At 43.6% G+C, this 16,994-nt stretch overlaps 1 protein-coding gene across 1 annotated transcript; it reads right to left on the bottom strand.

Moving 5' to 3' along the window:
- Positions 1 to 12,361: 12,361 nt before the first annotated feature.
- On the bottom strand, positions 12,362 to 14,146 carry LOC138664195 (uncharacterized). Its single transcript, XM_069750683.1, has 3 exons — positions 13,955 to 14,146; positions 13,718 to 13,874; positions 12,362 to 13,602 (listed from the first exon to the last, which is right to left on the bottom strand). The coding sequence occupies exons 1-3, from the start codon at positions 14,067 to 14,069 to the stop codon at positions 12,414 to 12,416; spliced, it is 1,461 nt and encodes a 486-aa protein (XP_069606784.1). The 5' UTR covers positions 14,070 to 14,146; the 3' UTR covers positions 12,362 to 12,413.
- Positions 14,147 to 16,994: the final 2,848 nt, after the last annotated feature.

Raw genomic sequence — 16,994 nt, 5'->3', positions numbered from 1 at the left:
ACAAAACAGCCCCTGCTCCAATCTCAGAAGCATCAACCTCGACCTGGAACGGGAGCAAAACATCTAGCTGGCACAACACAGGGGCAGAAGAAAAACGACGCTTCAACTCTTGAAAAGCTTCCACAGCAGCAGAAGACCAATTGACCACATCAGCACCCTTCTTGGTTAAATCAGTCAACGGTTTAGCAATACTAGAAAAATTGTTGATGAAGCGACGATAAAAATTAGCAAAGCCCAGGAACTTTTGCAGACTCTTCAGAGATGTCGGCTGAGTCCAATCATAAATGGCCTGAACTTTAACAGGGTCCATCTTAATAGTAGAAGGGGAAAAAATGAAACCCAAAAATGAAACCTTCTGAACACCAAAGAGACACTTTGACCCCTTCACAAACAAAGAATTCGCACGCAGGACCTGGAACACCATTCTGACCTGCTTCACGTGAGACTCCCAATCATCCGAGAAGACCAAAATATCATCCAAGTATACAATCAGGAATTTATCCAGGTACTCTCGGAAGATGCCATGCATAAAGGACTGAAATACTGATGGAGCATTAGAAAGCCCGAATGGCATAACCAGGTACTCAAAATGGCCCTCGGGCGTATTAAATGCTGTTTTCCATTCATCGCCCCGTTTAATACGCACAAGATTATACGCACCAAGAAGATCTATCTTGGTGAACCAACTAGCCCCCTCAATCCGAGCAAACAAATCAGACAGCAGTGGCAAGGGGTTCTGAAATTTGACTGTGATCTTATTTAGAAGGCGGTAGTCAATACAAGGTCTCAGCGAACCATCCTTCTTGGCCACAACAAAGAACCCTGCTCCCAATGGCGACGACGACGGGCGAATATGACCCTTCTCCAAGGATTCCTTTACGTAACTCCGCATAGCGGCGTGCTCAGGCACAGACAAATTAAACAGTCGACCTTTAGGAAACTTACTACCAGGAATCAAATCGATAGCACAATCGCAATCCCTATGCGGAGGTAGGGCACTGGACTTGGGCTCATCAAATACATCCCGGTAATCCGACAAGAACTCTGGGACCTCAGAAGGGGTGGATGATGAAACAGACAGAAATGGAACATCACCATGTACCCCCTGACAACCCCAGCTGGACACAGACATTGATTTCCAATCCAATACTGGGTTATGGACTTGTAGCCATGGCAACCCCAGCACGACCACATCATGCAGATTATGCAACACCAAAAAGCGAATATCCTCCTGATGCGCAGGAGCCATGCACATGGTCAGCTGGGTCCAATACTGAGGCTTATTCTTGGCCAAAGGCGTAGCATCAATTCCTCTCAATGGAATAGGATACTGCAAGGGCTCCAAGAAAAACCCACAGCGCCTAGCATACTCCAAGTCCATCAAATTCAGGGCAGCGCCTGAATCCACAAATGCCATGACAGAATAGGATGACAAAGAGCAGATCAAAGTAACGGACAAAAGAAATTTCGACTGTACCGTACCAATGGTGGCAGACCTAGCGAACCGCTTAGTGCGCTTAGGACAATCAGAGATAGCATGAGTGGAATCACCACAGTAGAAACACAGCCCATTCTGACGTCTGTGTTCTTGCCGTTCAGCTCTGGTCAAAGTCCTATCGCACTGCATAGGCTCAGGTTTATGCTCAGATAATACCGCCAAATGGTGCACAGTTTTACGCTCACACAAGCGTCGATCGATCTGAATGGCCAAAGACATAGACTCATTCAGACCAGCAGGCATAGGAAATCCCACCATGACATCCTTAAGGGCTTCAGACAGACCCTTTCTGAAAATTGCTGCCAGCGCACATTCATTCCATTGAGTGAGCACAGACCACTTCCTAAATTTCTGACAATATATCTCTACCTCATCCTGACCCTGACACAGAGCCAGCAAATTTTTCTCTGCCTGATCCACTGAATTAGGTTCATCATAAAGCAATCCGAGCACCAGAAAAAACGCATCAATATTACATAATGCAGGATCTCCTGGCGCAAGGGAAAATGCCCAGTCTTGAGGGTCGCCACGTAATAAAGAAATAATGATCTTAACTTGTTGAACTGGGTCACCAGAGGAGCGGGGTTTCAAAGCCAGAAACAGTTTACAATTATTTTTAAAACTCAGAAACTTAGCTCTATCTCCAGAAAACAAATCAGGAATAGGAATTCTTGGTTCTAACATAGAATTCTGAACCACAAAGTCTTGAATATTTTGTACTCTTGCAGTGAGATGATCCACACAAGAAGACAGACCTTTAATGTCCATCACTACACCTGTGTCCTGAACCACCAAAATGTCTAGGGGAAAAGAAAGACAAAACACAGTGCAGAGAAAAAAAAATGGTCTCAGAACTTCTCTTTTCCCTCTATTGAGAAGCATTAGTACTTTGTCCTCCAGTGCTGTTATGAACTGGTGATTCAGAACCACAATGGACCTAGTGGTTAAGAGCACACAAGGTGACCTGATAGTTACTAATAACATAGGACGAGCTCTGAGACGTGGGAACTCTGCTGACCGCAATCCCTAATCCTATCATACCACACTAGAGGTAGCCGTGGAGCGCTCCTGACCAGACCTAGGCGCCTCAGGCACAGCCTGAGAAACTAGCTAGCCCTGAAGATAGAAAGATAAGCCTACCTTGCCTCAGAGAAATTCCCCAAAGGAAAAGGCAGCCCCCCACATATAATGACTGTGAGTAAAGATGAAAATACAAACACAGAGATTAAATAGATTTTAGCATAGTGAGGCCCGACTTACTGAATAGACCGAGGATAGGAAAGATAGCTTTGCGATCAGCACAAAAACCTACAAACAACCACGCAGAGGGCGCAAAAATACCCTCCGCACCGACTAACGGTACTGAGGTGCTCCCTCTGCGTCTCAGAGCTTCCAGCAAGCAAGAAAAACCAATATAGCAAGCTGGACAGAAAAAATAGCAAACAAAAGTAACACCAGCAAAACTTAGCTTATGCAGGGTAGACAGGCCACAAGAACGATCCAGGAGAAAGCAAGACCAACACTGGAACATTGACTGGAGGCCAGGAACAAAGAACTAGGTGGAGTTAAATAGAGCAGCACCTAACGACTTAACCTTGTCACCTGAGGAAGGAAACTCAGAAGCCGCAGCCCCACTCACATCCACCAGAGGAAGCTCATAGACAGAACCAGCCGAAGTACCACTCATGACCACAGGAGGGAGCTTGACCACAGAATTCACAACAGTAACCAGAACTTACTGGTTACCAAATGTCAGAATATCTCCCTTTGTCCATAGTAATCCATAGAACCATAAGCAACCAAGAAGGATTTTTTTGTACACCAATGATGATCAAAGTAGCATCAAACGTGCCAATCTACAAATAAAGTCATTAGTATAGGACTCACCTTCGCCAGGAACCAGGATGAAGGTTAGTAAGACTGGGACCAATGAACTCACAAACATTTTCATGTCTTCTTCCTGTAGACAACCCACAAGGTTTCATAATTAGTACTCATATTATAAAGATATGCAGCTTATTTGGCCAGGACACTGTCAACAACATTTCTAGTGTAAAAGTATGGTCAAACCAGAGTCCATTACCCTACTCGACCCTTCTCAGAGCTTCCTAAAATATAATTTACCAAGGGTACGACAAGTAACTGGAGAAAGGTCAATTAAAAGTCTATAATTCTACTCCTTTTTATTAATACATCTGTAAGACAACTTGCGCCAGCAGAATCCCTTCTCCACTGTTCTGTCTGTAATAGGAAAATTTGACTATTGGCTAAGTCTTACCTCTAGGAGATTTTCCATAATTGTATCTCTTGAATTCAGATATTAATATAATGCTTCTCACCTCGTGTGGATAGGTGATAATTTATGATCCCTCAACATTCCAAAACAGACAGCTCTGAAATGCCAAATTATAATGAAGCTGAGGACCACTTTGGAACGTTATTTCCAGAAGTCCCGAACACAACTTCATTTTTTGACAAGCGGTTGGTCCCCCACTGATCATCAAGTGACTTACTAAGTGGGGAATAACCCTTTGACTGCCACTCTTATTGGCTGTTGTAAAGTAGGTGCTAAGATCGAGGTGGAAATTATTCAAAGGGCCAATGAAGTTGGTGGACTGAATGGTCTCTATTCCTGAAATATTTTATTTGGCAGCACAAATACAAGGCTTAAGGTACCTTCACACATAACGATATTGTTAGCGATATCGTTGCTATTTGTGACGTAGCAACAATATCGTTAATGAAATCGTTATGTGTGACAGCGACCAACGATCAGGCCCCTGCTGGGAGATCGTTGGTCGCTGAATAAAGTCCAGAACTTTATTTCGTCGCTGGACTCCCTGGAGACATCGCTGGATCGGCGTGTGTGACACCGATCCAGCGATGTCTTCACTGGTAACCAGGGTAAACATCGGGTAACTAAGCGCAGGGCCGCGCTTAGTAACCCGATGTTTACCCTGGTTACCATGCTAAAAGTAAAAAAAAACAAACACTAGATACTTACCTACAGCCGTCTGTCCTCCAGCGCTGTGCTCTGCTCTCCTCCTGTACTGTCTGTGAGCCGGAAAGCAGAGCGGTGACGTCACCGCTCTGCTTTCCGACTCACAGACAGTACAGGAGGAGAGCAGAGAAGCAGAGCGCAGGGTGTGTTGACAATTGACATATCTCATTTACTTCCTTCTGTAACTGTATATTTATTTTTGCTAGATTTTGCTTTTCATAGTAACATAGTAACATAGTTATTAAGGTTGAAGGAAGATTTTAAGTCCATCTAGTTCAACCCATAGCCTAACCTACATGCCTTTACATGTTGATCCAGAGGAAGGCAAAAAAAACCATGTGGCAAAGAGTAAGCTCCACATTGGGGAAAAAAATTCCTTCCCGACTCAACATACGGCAATCAGACTAGTTACCTGGATCAACACCCTAACAAGGAATCTAGTATATATACCCTGTAACATTATCCTTTTCAAGAAAGGCATCCAGTCCCCTCTTAAATTTTAGTAGTGAATCACTCATTACAACATCATACGGCAGAGAGTTCCATAGTCTCACTGCTCTTACAGTAAAGAATCCGCATCTGTTATTATGCTTAAACCTTCTTTCCTCCAGACGTAGAGGATGCCCCCTTGTCCCTTTCTCAGGTCTATGAATAAAAAGATCATCAGAAAGGTATTTGTACTGTCCCCTCATATATTTATACATTAAAATAAGATCACCCCTTAGCTTTTGTTTTTCCAAACTAAATAGCCCCAAGTGTAATAACCTATCTTGGTATTGCAGACCTCCCAGTCCTCTAATAACCTTGGTCGCTCTTCTCTGCACCCGCTCTAGTTCAGCTATGTCTTTCTTATACACCGGAGACCAGAACTGTTCACAGTATTCTAAGTGTGTTCGAACTAGTGACATGTACAGAGGTAAAATTATGTTCTCCTCATGAGCATCTATGCCTCTTTAAATGCAACCCATTATTTTATTTGCCTTTGTAGCAGCTGCCTGACACTGGCCACTAAATGTGAGTTTGTCATCCACCTATACTCCTAGGTCTTTTTCATTGACGGTTTTGCCCAGAGTTTTAGAATTAAGCACATAGTTATACATCTTATTACTTCTACCCAAGTGCATGACCTTACATTTATCCCCATTAAAGCTCATTTGCCATTTATCAGCCCAAGCTTCTAGTTTACATAAATCATCCTGTAATATAAAATTGTCCTCCTCTGTATTGATTACCCTGCAGAGTTTAGTGTCATCAAAATATTGAAATTCCACTCTGTATGCCCCCTACAAGGTCATTAATAAATATGTTAAAAAGAAGAGGGCCCAATACTGACCCCTGTGATACCCCACTGTTAACTGCGACCCAGTCCGAGTGTGTTCCCTTCATAATCATCAGATTTTAAAAGTTTTTTTCTTTAATAGTCTTATTAATAGTTCAATTTTATGGACTTTAGTTAGGGTTTATTTGTCTTTTGGCAACTTGTCAAAAACATATATGATTACCCTACGCTGATTATATGAACAGCATCAGTTGTTAATCAGTAAATCTAATGTATGGCAGGTTTCCTTTCACAAAAACCCATAATGCAACCCATAATGAGGTCCTGGTTATGGGGGACTTTAACTACCCGGATATTAACTGGGAAACAGAAACCTGTGAAACCCATAAAGGCAACAGGTTTCTGCTAATAACCAAGAAAAATTATCTTTCACAATTGGTGCAGAATCCAACCAGAGGAGCAGCACTTTTAGACCTAATACTATCTAATAGACCTGACAGAATAACAAATCTGCAGGTGGTTGGGCATTTAGGAAATAGCGACCACAATATTGTGCAGTTTCACCTGTCTTTCACTAGGGGGACTTGTCAGGGAGTCACAAAAACATTGAACTTTAGGAAGGCAAAGTTTGAACAGCTTAGAGATGCCCTTAATCTGGTAGACTGGGACAATATCCTCAGAAATGAGAATACAGATAATAAATGGGAAATGTTTAAGAACATCCTAAATAGGCAGTGTAAGCGGTTTATACCTTGTGGGAATAAAAGGACTAGAAATAGGAAAAACCCAATGTGGCTAAACAAAGAAGTAAGACAGGCAATTAACAGTAAAAAGAAAGCATTTGCACTACTAAAGCAGGATGGCACCATTGAAGCTCTAAAAAACTATAGGGAGAAAAATACTTTATCTAAAAAACTAATTAAAGCTGCCAAAAAGGAAACAGAGAAGCACATTGCTAAGGAGAGTAAAACTAATCCCAAACTGTTCTTCAACTATATCAATAGTAAAAGAATAAAAACTGAAAATGTAGGCCCCTTAAAAAATAGTGAGGAAAGAATGGTTGTAGATGACGAGGAAAAAGCTAACATATTAAACACCTTCTTCTCCACGGTATTCACGGTGGAAAATGAAATGCTAGGTGAAATCCCAAGAAACAATGAAAACCCTATATTAAGAGTCACCAATCTAACCCAAGAAGAGGTGCGAAACCGGCTAAATAAGATCAAAATAGATAAATCTCCAGGTCCGGATGGCATACACCCACGAGTACTAAGAGAACTAAGTAATGTAATAGATAAACCATTATTTCTTATTTTTAGGGACTCTATAGCGACGGGGTCTGTTCCGCAGGATTGGCGCATAGCAAATGTGGTGCCAATATTCAAAAAGGGCTCTAAAAGTGAACCTGGAAATTATAGGCCAGTAAGTCTAACCTCTATTGTTGGTAAAATATTTGAAGGGTTTCTGAGGGATGTTATTCTGGATTATCTCAATGAGAATAACTGTTTAACTCCATATCAGCATGGGTTTATGAGAAATCGCTCCTGTCAAACCAATCTAATCAGTTTTTATGAAGAGGTAAGCTATAGGCTGGACCACGGTGAGTCATTGGACGTGGTATATCTCGATTTTTCCAAAGCGTTTGATACCGTGCCGCACAAGAGGTTGGTACACAAAATGAGAATGCTTGGTCTGGGGGAAAATGTGTGTAAATGGGTTAGTAACTGGCTTAGTGATAGAAAGCAGAGGGTGGTTATAAATGGTATAGTCTCTAACTGGGTCGCTGTGACCAGTGGGGTACCGCAGGGGTCAGTATTGGGACCTGTTCTCTTCAACATATTCATTAATGATCTGGTAGAAGGTTTACACAGTAAAATATTGATATTTGCAGATGATACAAAACTATGTAAAGCAGTTAATACAAGAGAAGATAGTATTCTGCTACAGATGGATCTGGATAAGTTGGAAACTTGGGCTGAAAGGTGGCAGATGAGGTTTAACAATGATAAATGTAAGGTTATACACATGGGAAGAAGGAATCAATATCACCATTACACACTGAACGGGAAACCACTGGGTAAATCTGACAGGGAGAAGGACTTGGGGATCCTAGTTAATGATAAACTTACCTGGAGCAGCCAGTGCCAGGCAGCAGCTGCCAAGGCAAACAGGATCATGGGGTGCATTAAAAGAGGTCTGGATACACATGATGAGAGCATTATACTGCCTCTGTACAAATCCCTAGTTAGACCGCACATGGAGTACTGTGTCCAGTTTTGGGCACCGGTGCTCAGGAAGGATATAATGGAACTAGAGAGAGTACAAAGGAGGGCAACAAAATTAATAAAGGGGATGGGAGAACTACAATACCCAGATAGATTAGCGAAATTAGGATTATTTAGTCTAGAAAAAAGACGACTGAGGGGCGATCTAATAACCATGTATAAGTATATAAGGGGACAATACAAATATCTCGCTGAGGATCTGTTTATACCAAGGAAGGTGACGGGCACAAGGGGGCATTCTTTGCGTCTGGAGGAGAGAAGGTTTTTCCACCAACATAGAAGAGGATTCTTTACTGTTAGGGCGGTGAGAATCTGGAATTGCTTGCCTGAGGAGGTGGTGATGGCGAACTCAGTCGAGGGGTTCAAGAGAGGCCTGGATGTCTTCCTGGAGCAGAACAATATTGTATCATACAATTATTAGGTTCTGTAGAAGGACGTAGATCTGGGGATTTATTATGATGGAATATAGGCTGAACTGGATGGACAAATGTCTTTTTTCGGCCTTACTAACTATGTTACTATGTTACTATGTTACTAAAAACAGAATTTAGAGGGATTGTTATTGGAGGTTTTCTCAGCTACGATTAAAGATTAAACAACAACCACAAGACGGATTTCATCAACCAAGGTATCATTTTAATCAGTATAACGGAGCCAACCTGACACTATCTGCAGTTTACTGAGCACAATCCAGGTTCCCTTTGAAAGGTGGGTGGAGACAATTAGATTAGCTAATGCAGATATAGTGTGTGGCATCAGGAGTATTTTAAATTGTCTGAAGGAGAAAGCAAAAAGTATCTTACACATGTAAGATACTATGAATATATTATGATTGTACAAAAAATAGAGAGTTTCCTATATATGTACGTATATCTATATATATATCTATATATATATATATATCTATATATATATATATTTATATATATATATGTCTATATATATATAGAGAGAGAGAGAGAGAGAGCCAGCAATGTCATCAGCTGGTCAGTCTAATATATTTAATAGAGGTCATTTATATAGTTCATACCTCTTGGGTACTTAGTATCCAAGTGAAGAATCCAATAAACTTTGCGTAAAGTTAGTTTGTTTTGCCAGTTACCTCCATGAATTGAATTAGTAACTTTCTCAACTCTGAAGAAGGAAAACCTAGATGGATCCCCCTGGTGAATTAAAAAAAAATGTTTTACCACCCCAGAAAAGGTGCTGTTGTTACTCTTAATATTGGCAATATGTTCAGCAATTCTTTTTTTCAGTTTTTTTGTTGTGCATCTGATGTATTTCATGTCACAGGTGCGACACTCAATGCAGTCTACTATATGATTGGAATCGCAGTTAATAAATGAATTGACATCGTGTGTGTGACCACGGGGGAGAACAAGGTTTTCTTTTTATTATCAGCAAATATGCAGACGTTGCAATGATCTCCAGCACACTTGAAAATCTCTTTGCTTGATAGCCAAGTGGAAGGAGGACGCGCCGCTGTGAATGTGCTGAGAGAAAGTATGTTACCGAGTGACATGCCCCTTCTGGCTACACATCTAACCCCATTATCCAGTATTTGTCGCAGTATGTCACCTTGGTTTACTACAGGTAAATATTAAAGAATAATTCTTTTAATGTCATTGAATTGTTTGCTGAAAGGAGTGGAAAAAGTGATGGGTGCACTCGATTCGCAAGTGTTAGTATCAGGGAATCTCTTGTTTCTGTTATGGAGTAAGTAGGTGCATGTTTTCTTATTTTTATCTTTGAAGGCTCGATTAATGTAAGTTCTTTTCTAACCCCTTTCTATCAAGCTGTTTTGTATGATGTGTCCTTCTGAGTTAAAGGCTTTGTCATTGGAGCATATTCGTCTTGCTCTGTTGAATTTGCTGTAAGGGATAGCACATATAGTGTGCCGTGCGTGTGAACTGGAGGCAAGGAGGGAGGTACTGCCCTGCATTTCCTTTTCTAAAGATGCTTTTTTAGATTAAGCAGGATAGCCTCTTATTAGAATGTCCAAAAAACTGACTTGGTTTGCAGCATGATTGAGGACAAAATTCAGATTGTATACATTATTGTTTAAATAATTGCTGAATTTTGGCACTAATTGGACGATCCCCCTCCAGACAAGGAGAAGATCGTCCACAACAGTACTACCATCCTCTGGCAACTCTATAGCGAGTACCTCTGTAATATTAGGTATGAGCAACGTAGCACCACCAGCTACCCTTCTCGGAGCCATGATCAGCCTTATTAAACCTGTCTCGATACGAAGGTGGCTGACTTACAGATCTTTACTTGTCATCACAAGTCTTGAATGAGGCACATGGTTCCCTTTTGAAGAAGGGCCTCTTCTTTACTCCTATTCCTGGTTTTGATTCCTTTAGTTGAACTAAGGCTCTTAAGGCTGCTTTCACACATCAGGTTTTTTGCCGGATGCCGGATGCGGCGTCGCGCCGCATCACCGGATCCGTTTTTTTTTTAAAGAAACCAGATGCAACCGGACGAGCCGGATCCGGTTTTTTAGCCGGATCCGTTGTCCGGATCCGGCAAAAAACCTGATCCAGCTCGTCCAGTCGCATCCGTTTCGTCCGTTTTTCTTTCCGTTTTTTTACGGATCCGGCTTTAAAAAACGCCCCCTGAAAGGCTAAAAAGGTGATTGGCCGGCTGAAAACTATATATACAGTGTTCTTAACATCTGTGACGGGTTGGAGAGGAGCAAGCTACAGAGCAAGATGGAGGGCATTATTGCAAAGATTCTGCAGAACAACGTGGATTCCATCACAGAGGTGAATCGATTAAAAGCTATTGTGATTGAGAAAGAGGAAGAGAGACAGCATGTCATGCGTCTGCGACGACGCCGTTTGTGGATCCACCCCATCACGGCACAGAGAATGACCCGGGGAGTCTTTTCAACGTTGTATATGGAGCTTCGAGGTGACCCTGAAAAGTTTTTCTGCTATGTTCGGATGAAAGCGGAGAACTTTGATATATTGGTGGAGCGGGTTCAACATCTGATAAGAAGGAGTGATACCTATTGCCGATTCTCCATTACCCCAGCTGAGCGTCTGATGGTGACTCTTCGGTAAGCATTCTTTTTGCATCAACTTTTGTTGTGGACTCTTTATTTGATATTTTGAATTTGTAGTAATTTCTTCCTTCCTTTTCTTCACAGATTCCTAGCAACCGGTGAATCCCTGTCTTCCCTACATTTTCAATTCAGACTGGGCATTTCCACAATATCAGGAATAGTGAGGCACACTTGCCGTGCACTGTGGGACTGTTTGCATGAAGAATACATTCCACATCCCACAATGCAGACATGGTTGGAAGTAGCTGACAGATTCCTGGAAGTGTGCCAGTTTCCCAATTGCTTGGGTGCGGTGGACGGGAAACACATCCGTATCGTGAAACCGGCTGGTTCTGGATCTCAGTATTTCAACTACAAGAAGTACTTTTCCATCGTGCTGATGGCCATCGCCGATGCGGATTACAAATTTGTAGCGGTGGACATTGGGGCGTATGGTCGTTCTAATGATTCGCAAGTTTTCAAACTGTCTTCTATGGGGCGGCATTTATATGGAAAAACCTTTCAATTTCCCCCCCCAAGACCACTGCCTCAAACTTTCGATCCACCAATGCCATTTGTATGTGTTGGGGATGAAGCTTTTCAGCTTTCAGAGCATCTTTTGAAACCCTACTCCAGCCGTGGTTTAACCAATACCAAAAAAATTTTCAACTACAGACTCACACGTGCAAGGAGAATGGTGGAGTGTGCGTTTGGGATCCTAACCGCCAAATGGAGAGTTCTCTTGACATCCATAAACTTAAACACAAACACTGTGGATGAGGTGGTGAAAGCGTGTGTTGTCCTCCACAATTATGTTATATCCAAGGAACAGCTTTCCATTGAGGACCATTCTGCCGAAACCACCTTGATGGATTACAGCATCCATACATACAGAAGTTCTGCCACAGTGTCCAGAATACGGGATCACTTTGCAGAATATTTTATTTCACCCCAAGGAAGAATACACTGGCAGGATGATATAGTTTAAACACTTTGTGTATACCTAGTAATAACTTTAACCTTTACCCATGTTGCGTACCTGTTGTTTTTACCTTACCCATGTTGTATACCAGTTTGGTTTTTACCCTCATGTTGCGTACCTGTTTGGGTTTACCTTTTAACCATGTTGGGTACCTGTTTGAGTTTATTTTTAAATCAAGATGTGCATACCCAAAGTTCTACTGTTACCAATAAACCTTTTTTTTTACAAAAGTGTTATTTGTTCCTAATGAATAAATACAAGAGATTTTTCAACCAAAAACTTTTATTAACAATGTAACACACAAAAAAATGGGGTACTAAATGTTTTCATACGTCGGGGTGGAGATACTATCGGAGGCACTGTCTGATAGGGACACTTCGACAGTGGGAGTGTGGAGAGAGGAATGTGATGGTGGTGGAGAATGTTCACTGGTTAGGGGTGAAGGAGTGGAGAAAGCTATTGAGCGGGTGGACAAGAAAGTGGGATTGGGGTTAGAAATTTGGTAGGGTGGAGGGGTGTACGAAATGTTTTGGGAGGACTGGGTGGCAGAATGAGTGATGTGTGTAGAAGATGTTTGGGAAGAGGGTGATACAGTCTGTTGGAAGTGGGCAGGGAGAGGAGGTGAGGATGAAGTAGATGGGAAGTTGTATGGGTCTGGATCATCATATGGGTGTGAAGTGGCACGGGAGGGATGCTGATAGTGTGGATGGTGGGAAGGGGCACGGGGCTGGTGGTGTGGCTGGTGGGACAGGGCACGATGTGGATGATGGCGAGTTGGGCGTGATGGGGCAATGTCTGTTTGGCGATACGGGTCAGGAGGATGGTACTGGCTGTAGTGGTGGACAGTGGAGGAAGGGGGGCAAGTTGGAGGATGGTTGGAAGAACTATCTGCTCTAGAGGCAATTAGCGCTAGAGTAGACTGGCAGGATTCCATTACTTGCATCTGCTGAGAAGTAGATAGCGTCTCCATTTGCTCAAGCACCGACTGAAAAAAAGTGTTGTTCGGGGACTGTTTTGCCTCTGAACGCATCGTTACCAGAAGTGTATGCATCTCGAGCATACTTTTATTTATGAAATTGAATCCTGCAGCCATTTGCTCGGACAAAACTTTCAGACAGTTCTGGAACGATGCGTTCAGGTGCAAGAACTCGGGAGCATAACTATGTATCTGACCCCTCTGGCGAAACCGCCCCGATGCTACAGGTGTACTAGAGGTGGCTGCAGCAGAAGGGTGGGGTACAGGAAACGCTATGTTCTCACCAGCAGCTACATGCAATGGAACCGGCCAGGATGCTCCAGTGCTCGTGGATGGGAAAGAGGGATCGGTAGAGTGGGAAGGTGCAGAGTGGAAAGGTGCAGAGTGGGAAAATGCAGAGTGGGAAGGTGCAAAGTGGGAAGGTGCAGAGGGTTCCTCACTGTCAAAGTGTCCCTCGGTGACGGCCTCTTGAGGGATCGCCCCAGAAGTGTTCAATTGTGCTGCAGGCTCCAGAGTGCTCCCAATGGTACTGTGGAAAAAGAGAGAAACAAACAATTAATATACTGTCATTGCATGGCCCTGGCTGAAAGAGCAAAAGAGGTTAGACATGTAAAACATTAGTGCATGTGGTGGGTAATATTTACCTTCGGGTGACCATCGTTGACCTGAGGAACGACAGGGCCCTTGCGTATTTGTACGTGCTCCTGCGTCCTCCAGATCCACTCCGGGCCTGCATCTCTTTATTGAACTCCTTCTTAAAGCGATCCCTGATCGACCGCCACCTTTTCACAATCCGCTCACCTGTTAAAATAGGAGAAAGACAACTTGGTTAGAAACAGCATTTTAGAATGCATCACCAAAACTGAACTGAGGAAACTTACGTTCTTGAATCTGGGCCTGAACATCTAGGTCCTCCCACCTCGGAATCAGTTCACAGCAGATTTGCTCCCAGAGTCGACGGGTCACTGAGAGATCAGCATGGCGGCGGTCACCCATATTCCACAACGGCTCCCTGTCTCTGACAAGATCGATGAGGAGGTCAATATCAAGACCGACCTCCTCACCGTCCGAATCTGGAGCACGCTGTGAAACCCGTTTGAAAAGGGGGAAAAAATTAACACCAAATTTGAAACATTGCTAACCTGCACCCAAAAAATAACAAAAAACCTACATGACGACGGCCGCCACGTGAATGTCGCCGACGACTGGAAGGACCTATTGCTTGGGCACCAGATTCAGAACTCTAGAATACAAAAATAAAAAATTATGGGGTTGTTGGTAGCCATTCTATGTGTTGTGTGCCATGTGATATATATGTTTTGTATGTGTTGTGTGTGGTTTGAAAGTATCAGTTTCTATGTATTTTGTTGTAAGCATCTAGTGTTATGTTTTGTGTGTAGTGTAGGGTGTGTTTCCGCAATACATCACAGATACATACCAATTGTGAGCCCTCTCCGTGGGTTTCTCCACCCCTTCCCTCATCTTCGGGGACCACCTCTTCTCCGGGGGACTCAGCCTCATCAGCTTCCTACGATGAAACATAAAAGAATAGATGATACACACACACACACACACACACACACCTTTGGTTCATACTAACCTCTGTGCGTGGACGGCGAGGAGGAGGAGGCCTCCCCGGAGACATGGCTCTCAGCTCTGTGGAAGTCTCTCGGCTCTCGGCTCTGTGGCAGGCTCTCGGCTCCCGGCTCTGTGGCAGGCTCTCAGCTCTGTGGCAGGCTCTCAGCTCTGTGGCAGGCTCTCAGCTCTGTGGCAGGCTCTCGGCTCTGTGGCAGGCTCTCGGCTCCCGGCTCTGTGGCAGGCTCTCAGCTCTGTGGCAGGCTCTCAGCTCTGTGGCAGGCTCTCGGCTCTGTGGCAGGCTCTCAGCTCTGTGGCAGGCTCTCGGCTCTGTGGCAGGCTCTCGGCTCTGTGGCAGGCTCTCAGCTCTGTGGCAGGCTCTCGGCTCCCGGCTCTGTGGCAGGCTCTCAGCTCTGTGGAAGTCTCTCGGCTCCCGGCTCTGTGGAAGGCTCCCGGCTCTGTGGCAGGCTCTCAGCTCTGTGGCAGGCTCTCGGCTCCCTGCTCTGTGGCAGGCTCTCAGCTCTGTGGAAGTCTCTCGGCTCCCGGCTCTGTGGAAGGCTCCCGGCTCTGTGGCAGGCTCTCAGCTCTGTGGCAGGCTCTAGCTCTGTGGCAGGCTCTCAGCTCTGTGGCAGGCTCTCTGGCTCCTTCCGTCTTGGCAGGGTGTTGGCTCTTCTGCTTTTGGGCTGGAAATGGCTGAAGGCCTCATGGCCCTGCTTTATATATAGTCCAGGGGGCTGATCAAAGTTTTTTGAGCATGCTCAGTGTAAAAAGCCGGATACGGCCGCCGGATCCGATTTTTTCCGGATCCGGCGCTTTCCGGCATCCATAGACATGCATTGTTGTAAAAAGCCGGAAAGACCGGATCCGGCCTTTCCGGCTTTTTCGCCGGAGACAAAAAACGTTACAGTACACGTTTTTTCCAGACGCCGGAATCGACTTGACGCCGGATCCGGCATCAAACCGGAAGGAACGCTGGGCTATCAGGCGCCATCCGGCACCAATAATATTCAATGGGGGAAATGCCGGATCCGGCTTCTCCGGTTTTCTATTCCGTTTTTTGTCGGAAGAGCCGGAATTCACCTGAAACTAAAAACCTGATGTGTGAAAGCAGCCTAATTTGTTCGCATGCAAGTTGGCAATGCATAATTATCCAATTAATAAAAACAAAGATGGAATGGATTTAAATAGGAGGGAGATGGAAGCGATCCAGATATTAGAAGAACTGGAGTACGATCATCCTAACATACAGTATCTTCGCCTTTTTCCTCTCTGAGACCTAAGAGCAAAAACACTCCAGCCTTTCCTCAGTACCATAATATAGACATGTTTGTCAGCATGGTAGAGCAAGATATTAGGAAGTTGTCAAGGAGTTAGGGGATGAGATCTACTAATCTGAGTCGAGAGGAAACTATCGCTTTAAGGGAGTTACAGGACATTAAGAGTTTAATCATTAAGCCATCCGATAAGGGGTGGGGGGGAACATAGTCATGATGGATGTGGCAGATTATGTCTGAGGATGAATTTAGGAAAATAATCCACAATTGCAACCTTTTAGGCTTTGCGAAAGGTACACAAATGGATTAGACCTATACCAGGAACACCTATAGTGTCTGGAAACAATTCATTAACAGAGGGTGCCAGCCAGTAGCTTGATGAATTATTATCTCCTTTTGTTCTTACTGTGCCTTCATTTATCCAAGATACAAAAGACATGGTTCTTAAGTTGAAGGATTTAAATGTCCCCGATACCACTATTCTCACAAGATTGGATATAGAAGCCAGTAATATCGATCACGAGTTAGGTATCACAGCTGTGTCACATTTCCTTTCCACTAAAAGGAGACAATTTTTGACACATAGAGAATTTTTGTATTCACTTCAACGTTTTGTACTCACAATTATTTTACCTTTATCGGTACCTTCTTCCATTGGGTAAGGGGTACCACGATGGATACTTCTTGTGCACCGACTTTTGCTAATTTATTTTTAGGGTGGTGGGAGGATGTGCACGTTTTTTGTAAAGACCTAATTTTCTACACAAGTCACATTTTATTTTGCGGTAGATACATTGATGAAGTTTTAGTTCTATGGGATGGTGACGCAAAATTATTTTCTGATTTCATATCTATCCTCAACAGTAATAGGATTAGTATGCACTTCACTATGGAAATAGGATATAAGGAAATTAATTTAGTATATTTAACTATATCGATTGATACAGGAGGTAATATCCATATTTATATCTATAGGAAACCAACCTCCACTTATAACGTCTTGCATTGGGAAAGCTGGCACCCCACGTCCGTGAAAGCCGGTATACCGGTTGGACAGTACCTTAAGGCAAGG

This window comes from Ranitomeya imitator, chromosome 2 (genome assembly GCF_032444005.1).
Source record: "Ranitomeya imitator isolate aRanImi1 chromosome 2, aRanImi1.pri, whole genome shotgun sequence".
Lineage (NCBI taxonomy): Eukaryota > Metazoa > Chordata > Amphibia > Anura > Dendrobatidae > Ranitomeya > Ranitomeya imitator.
This window is presented reverse-complemented; position numbering and strand designations above follow the sequence as displayed.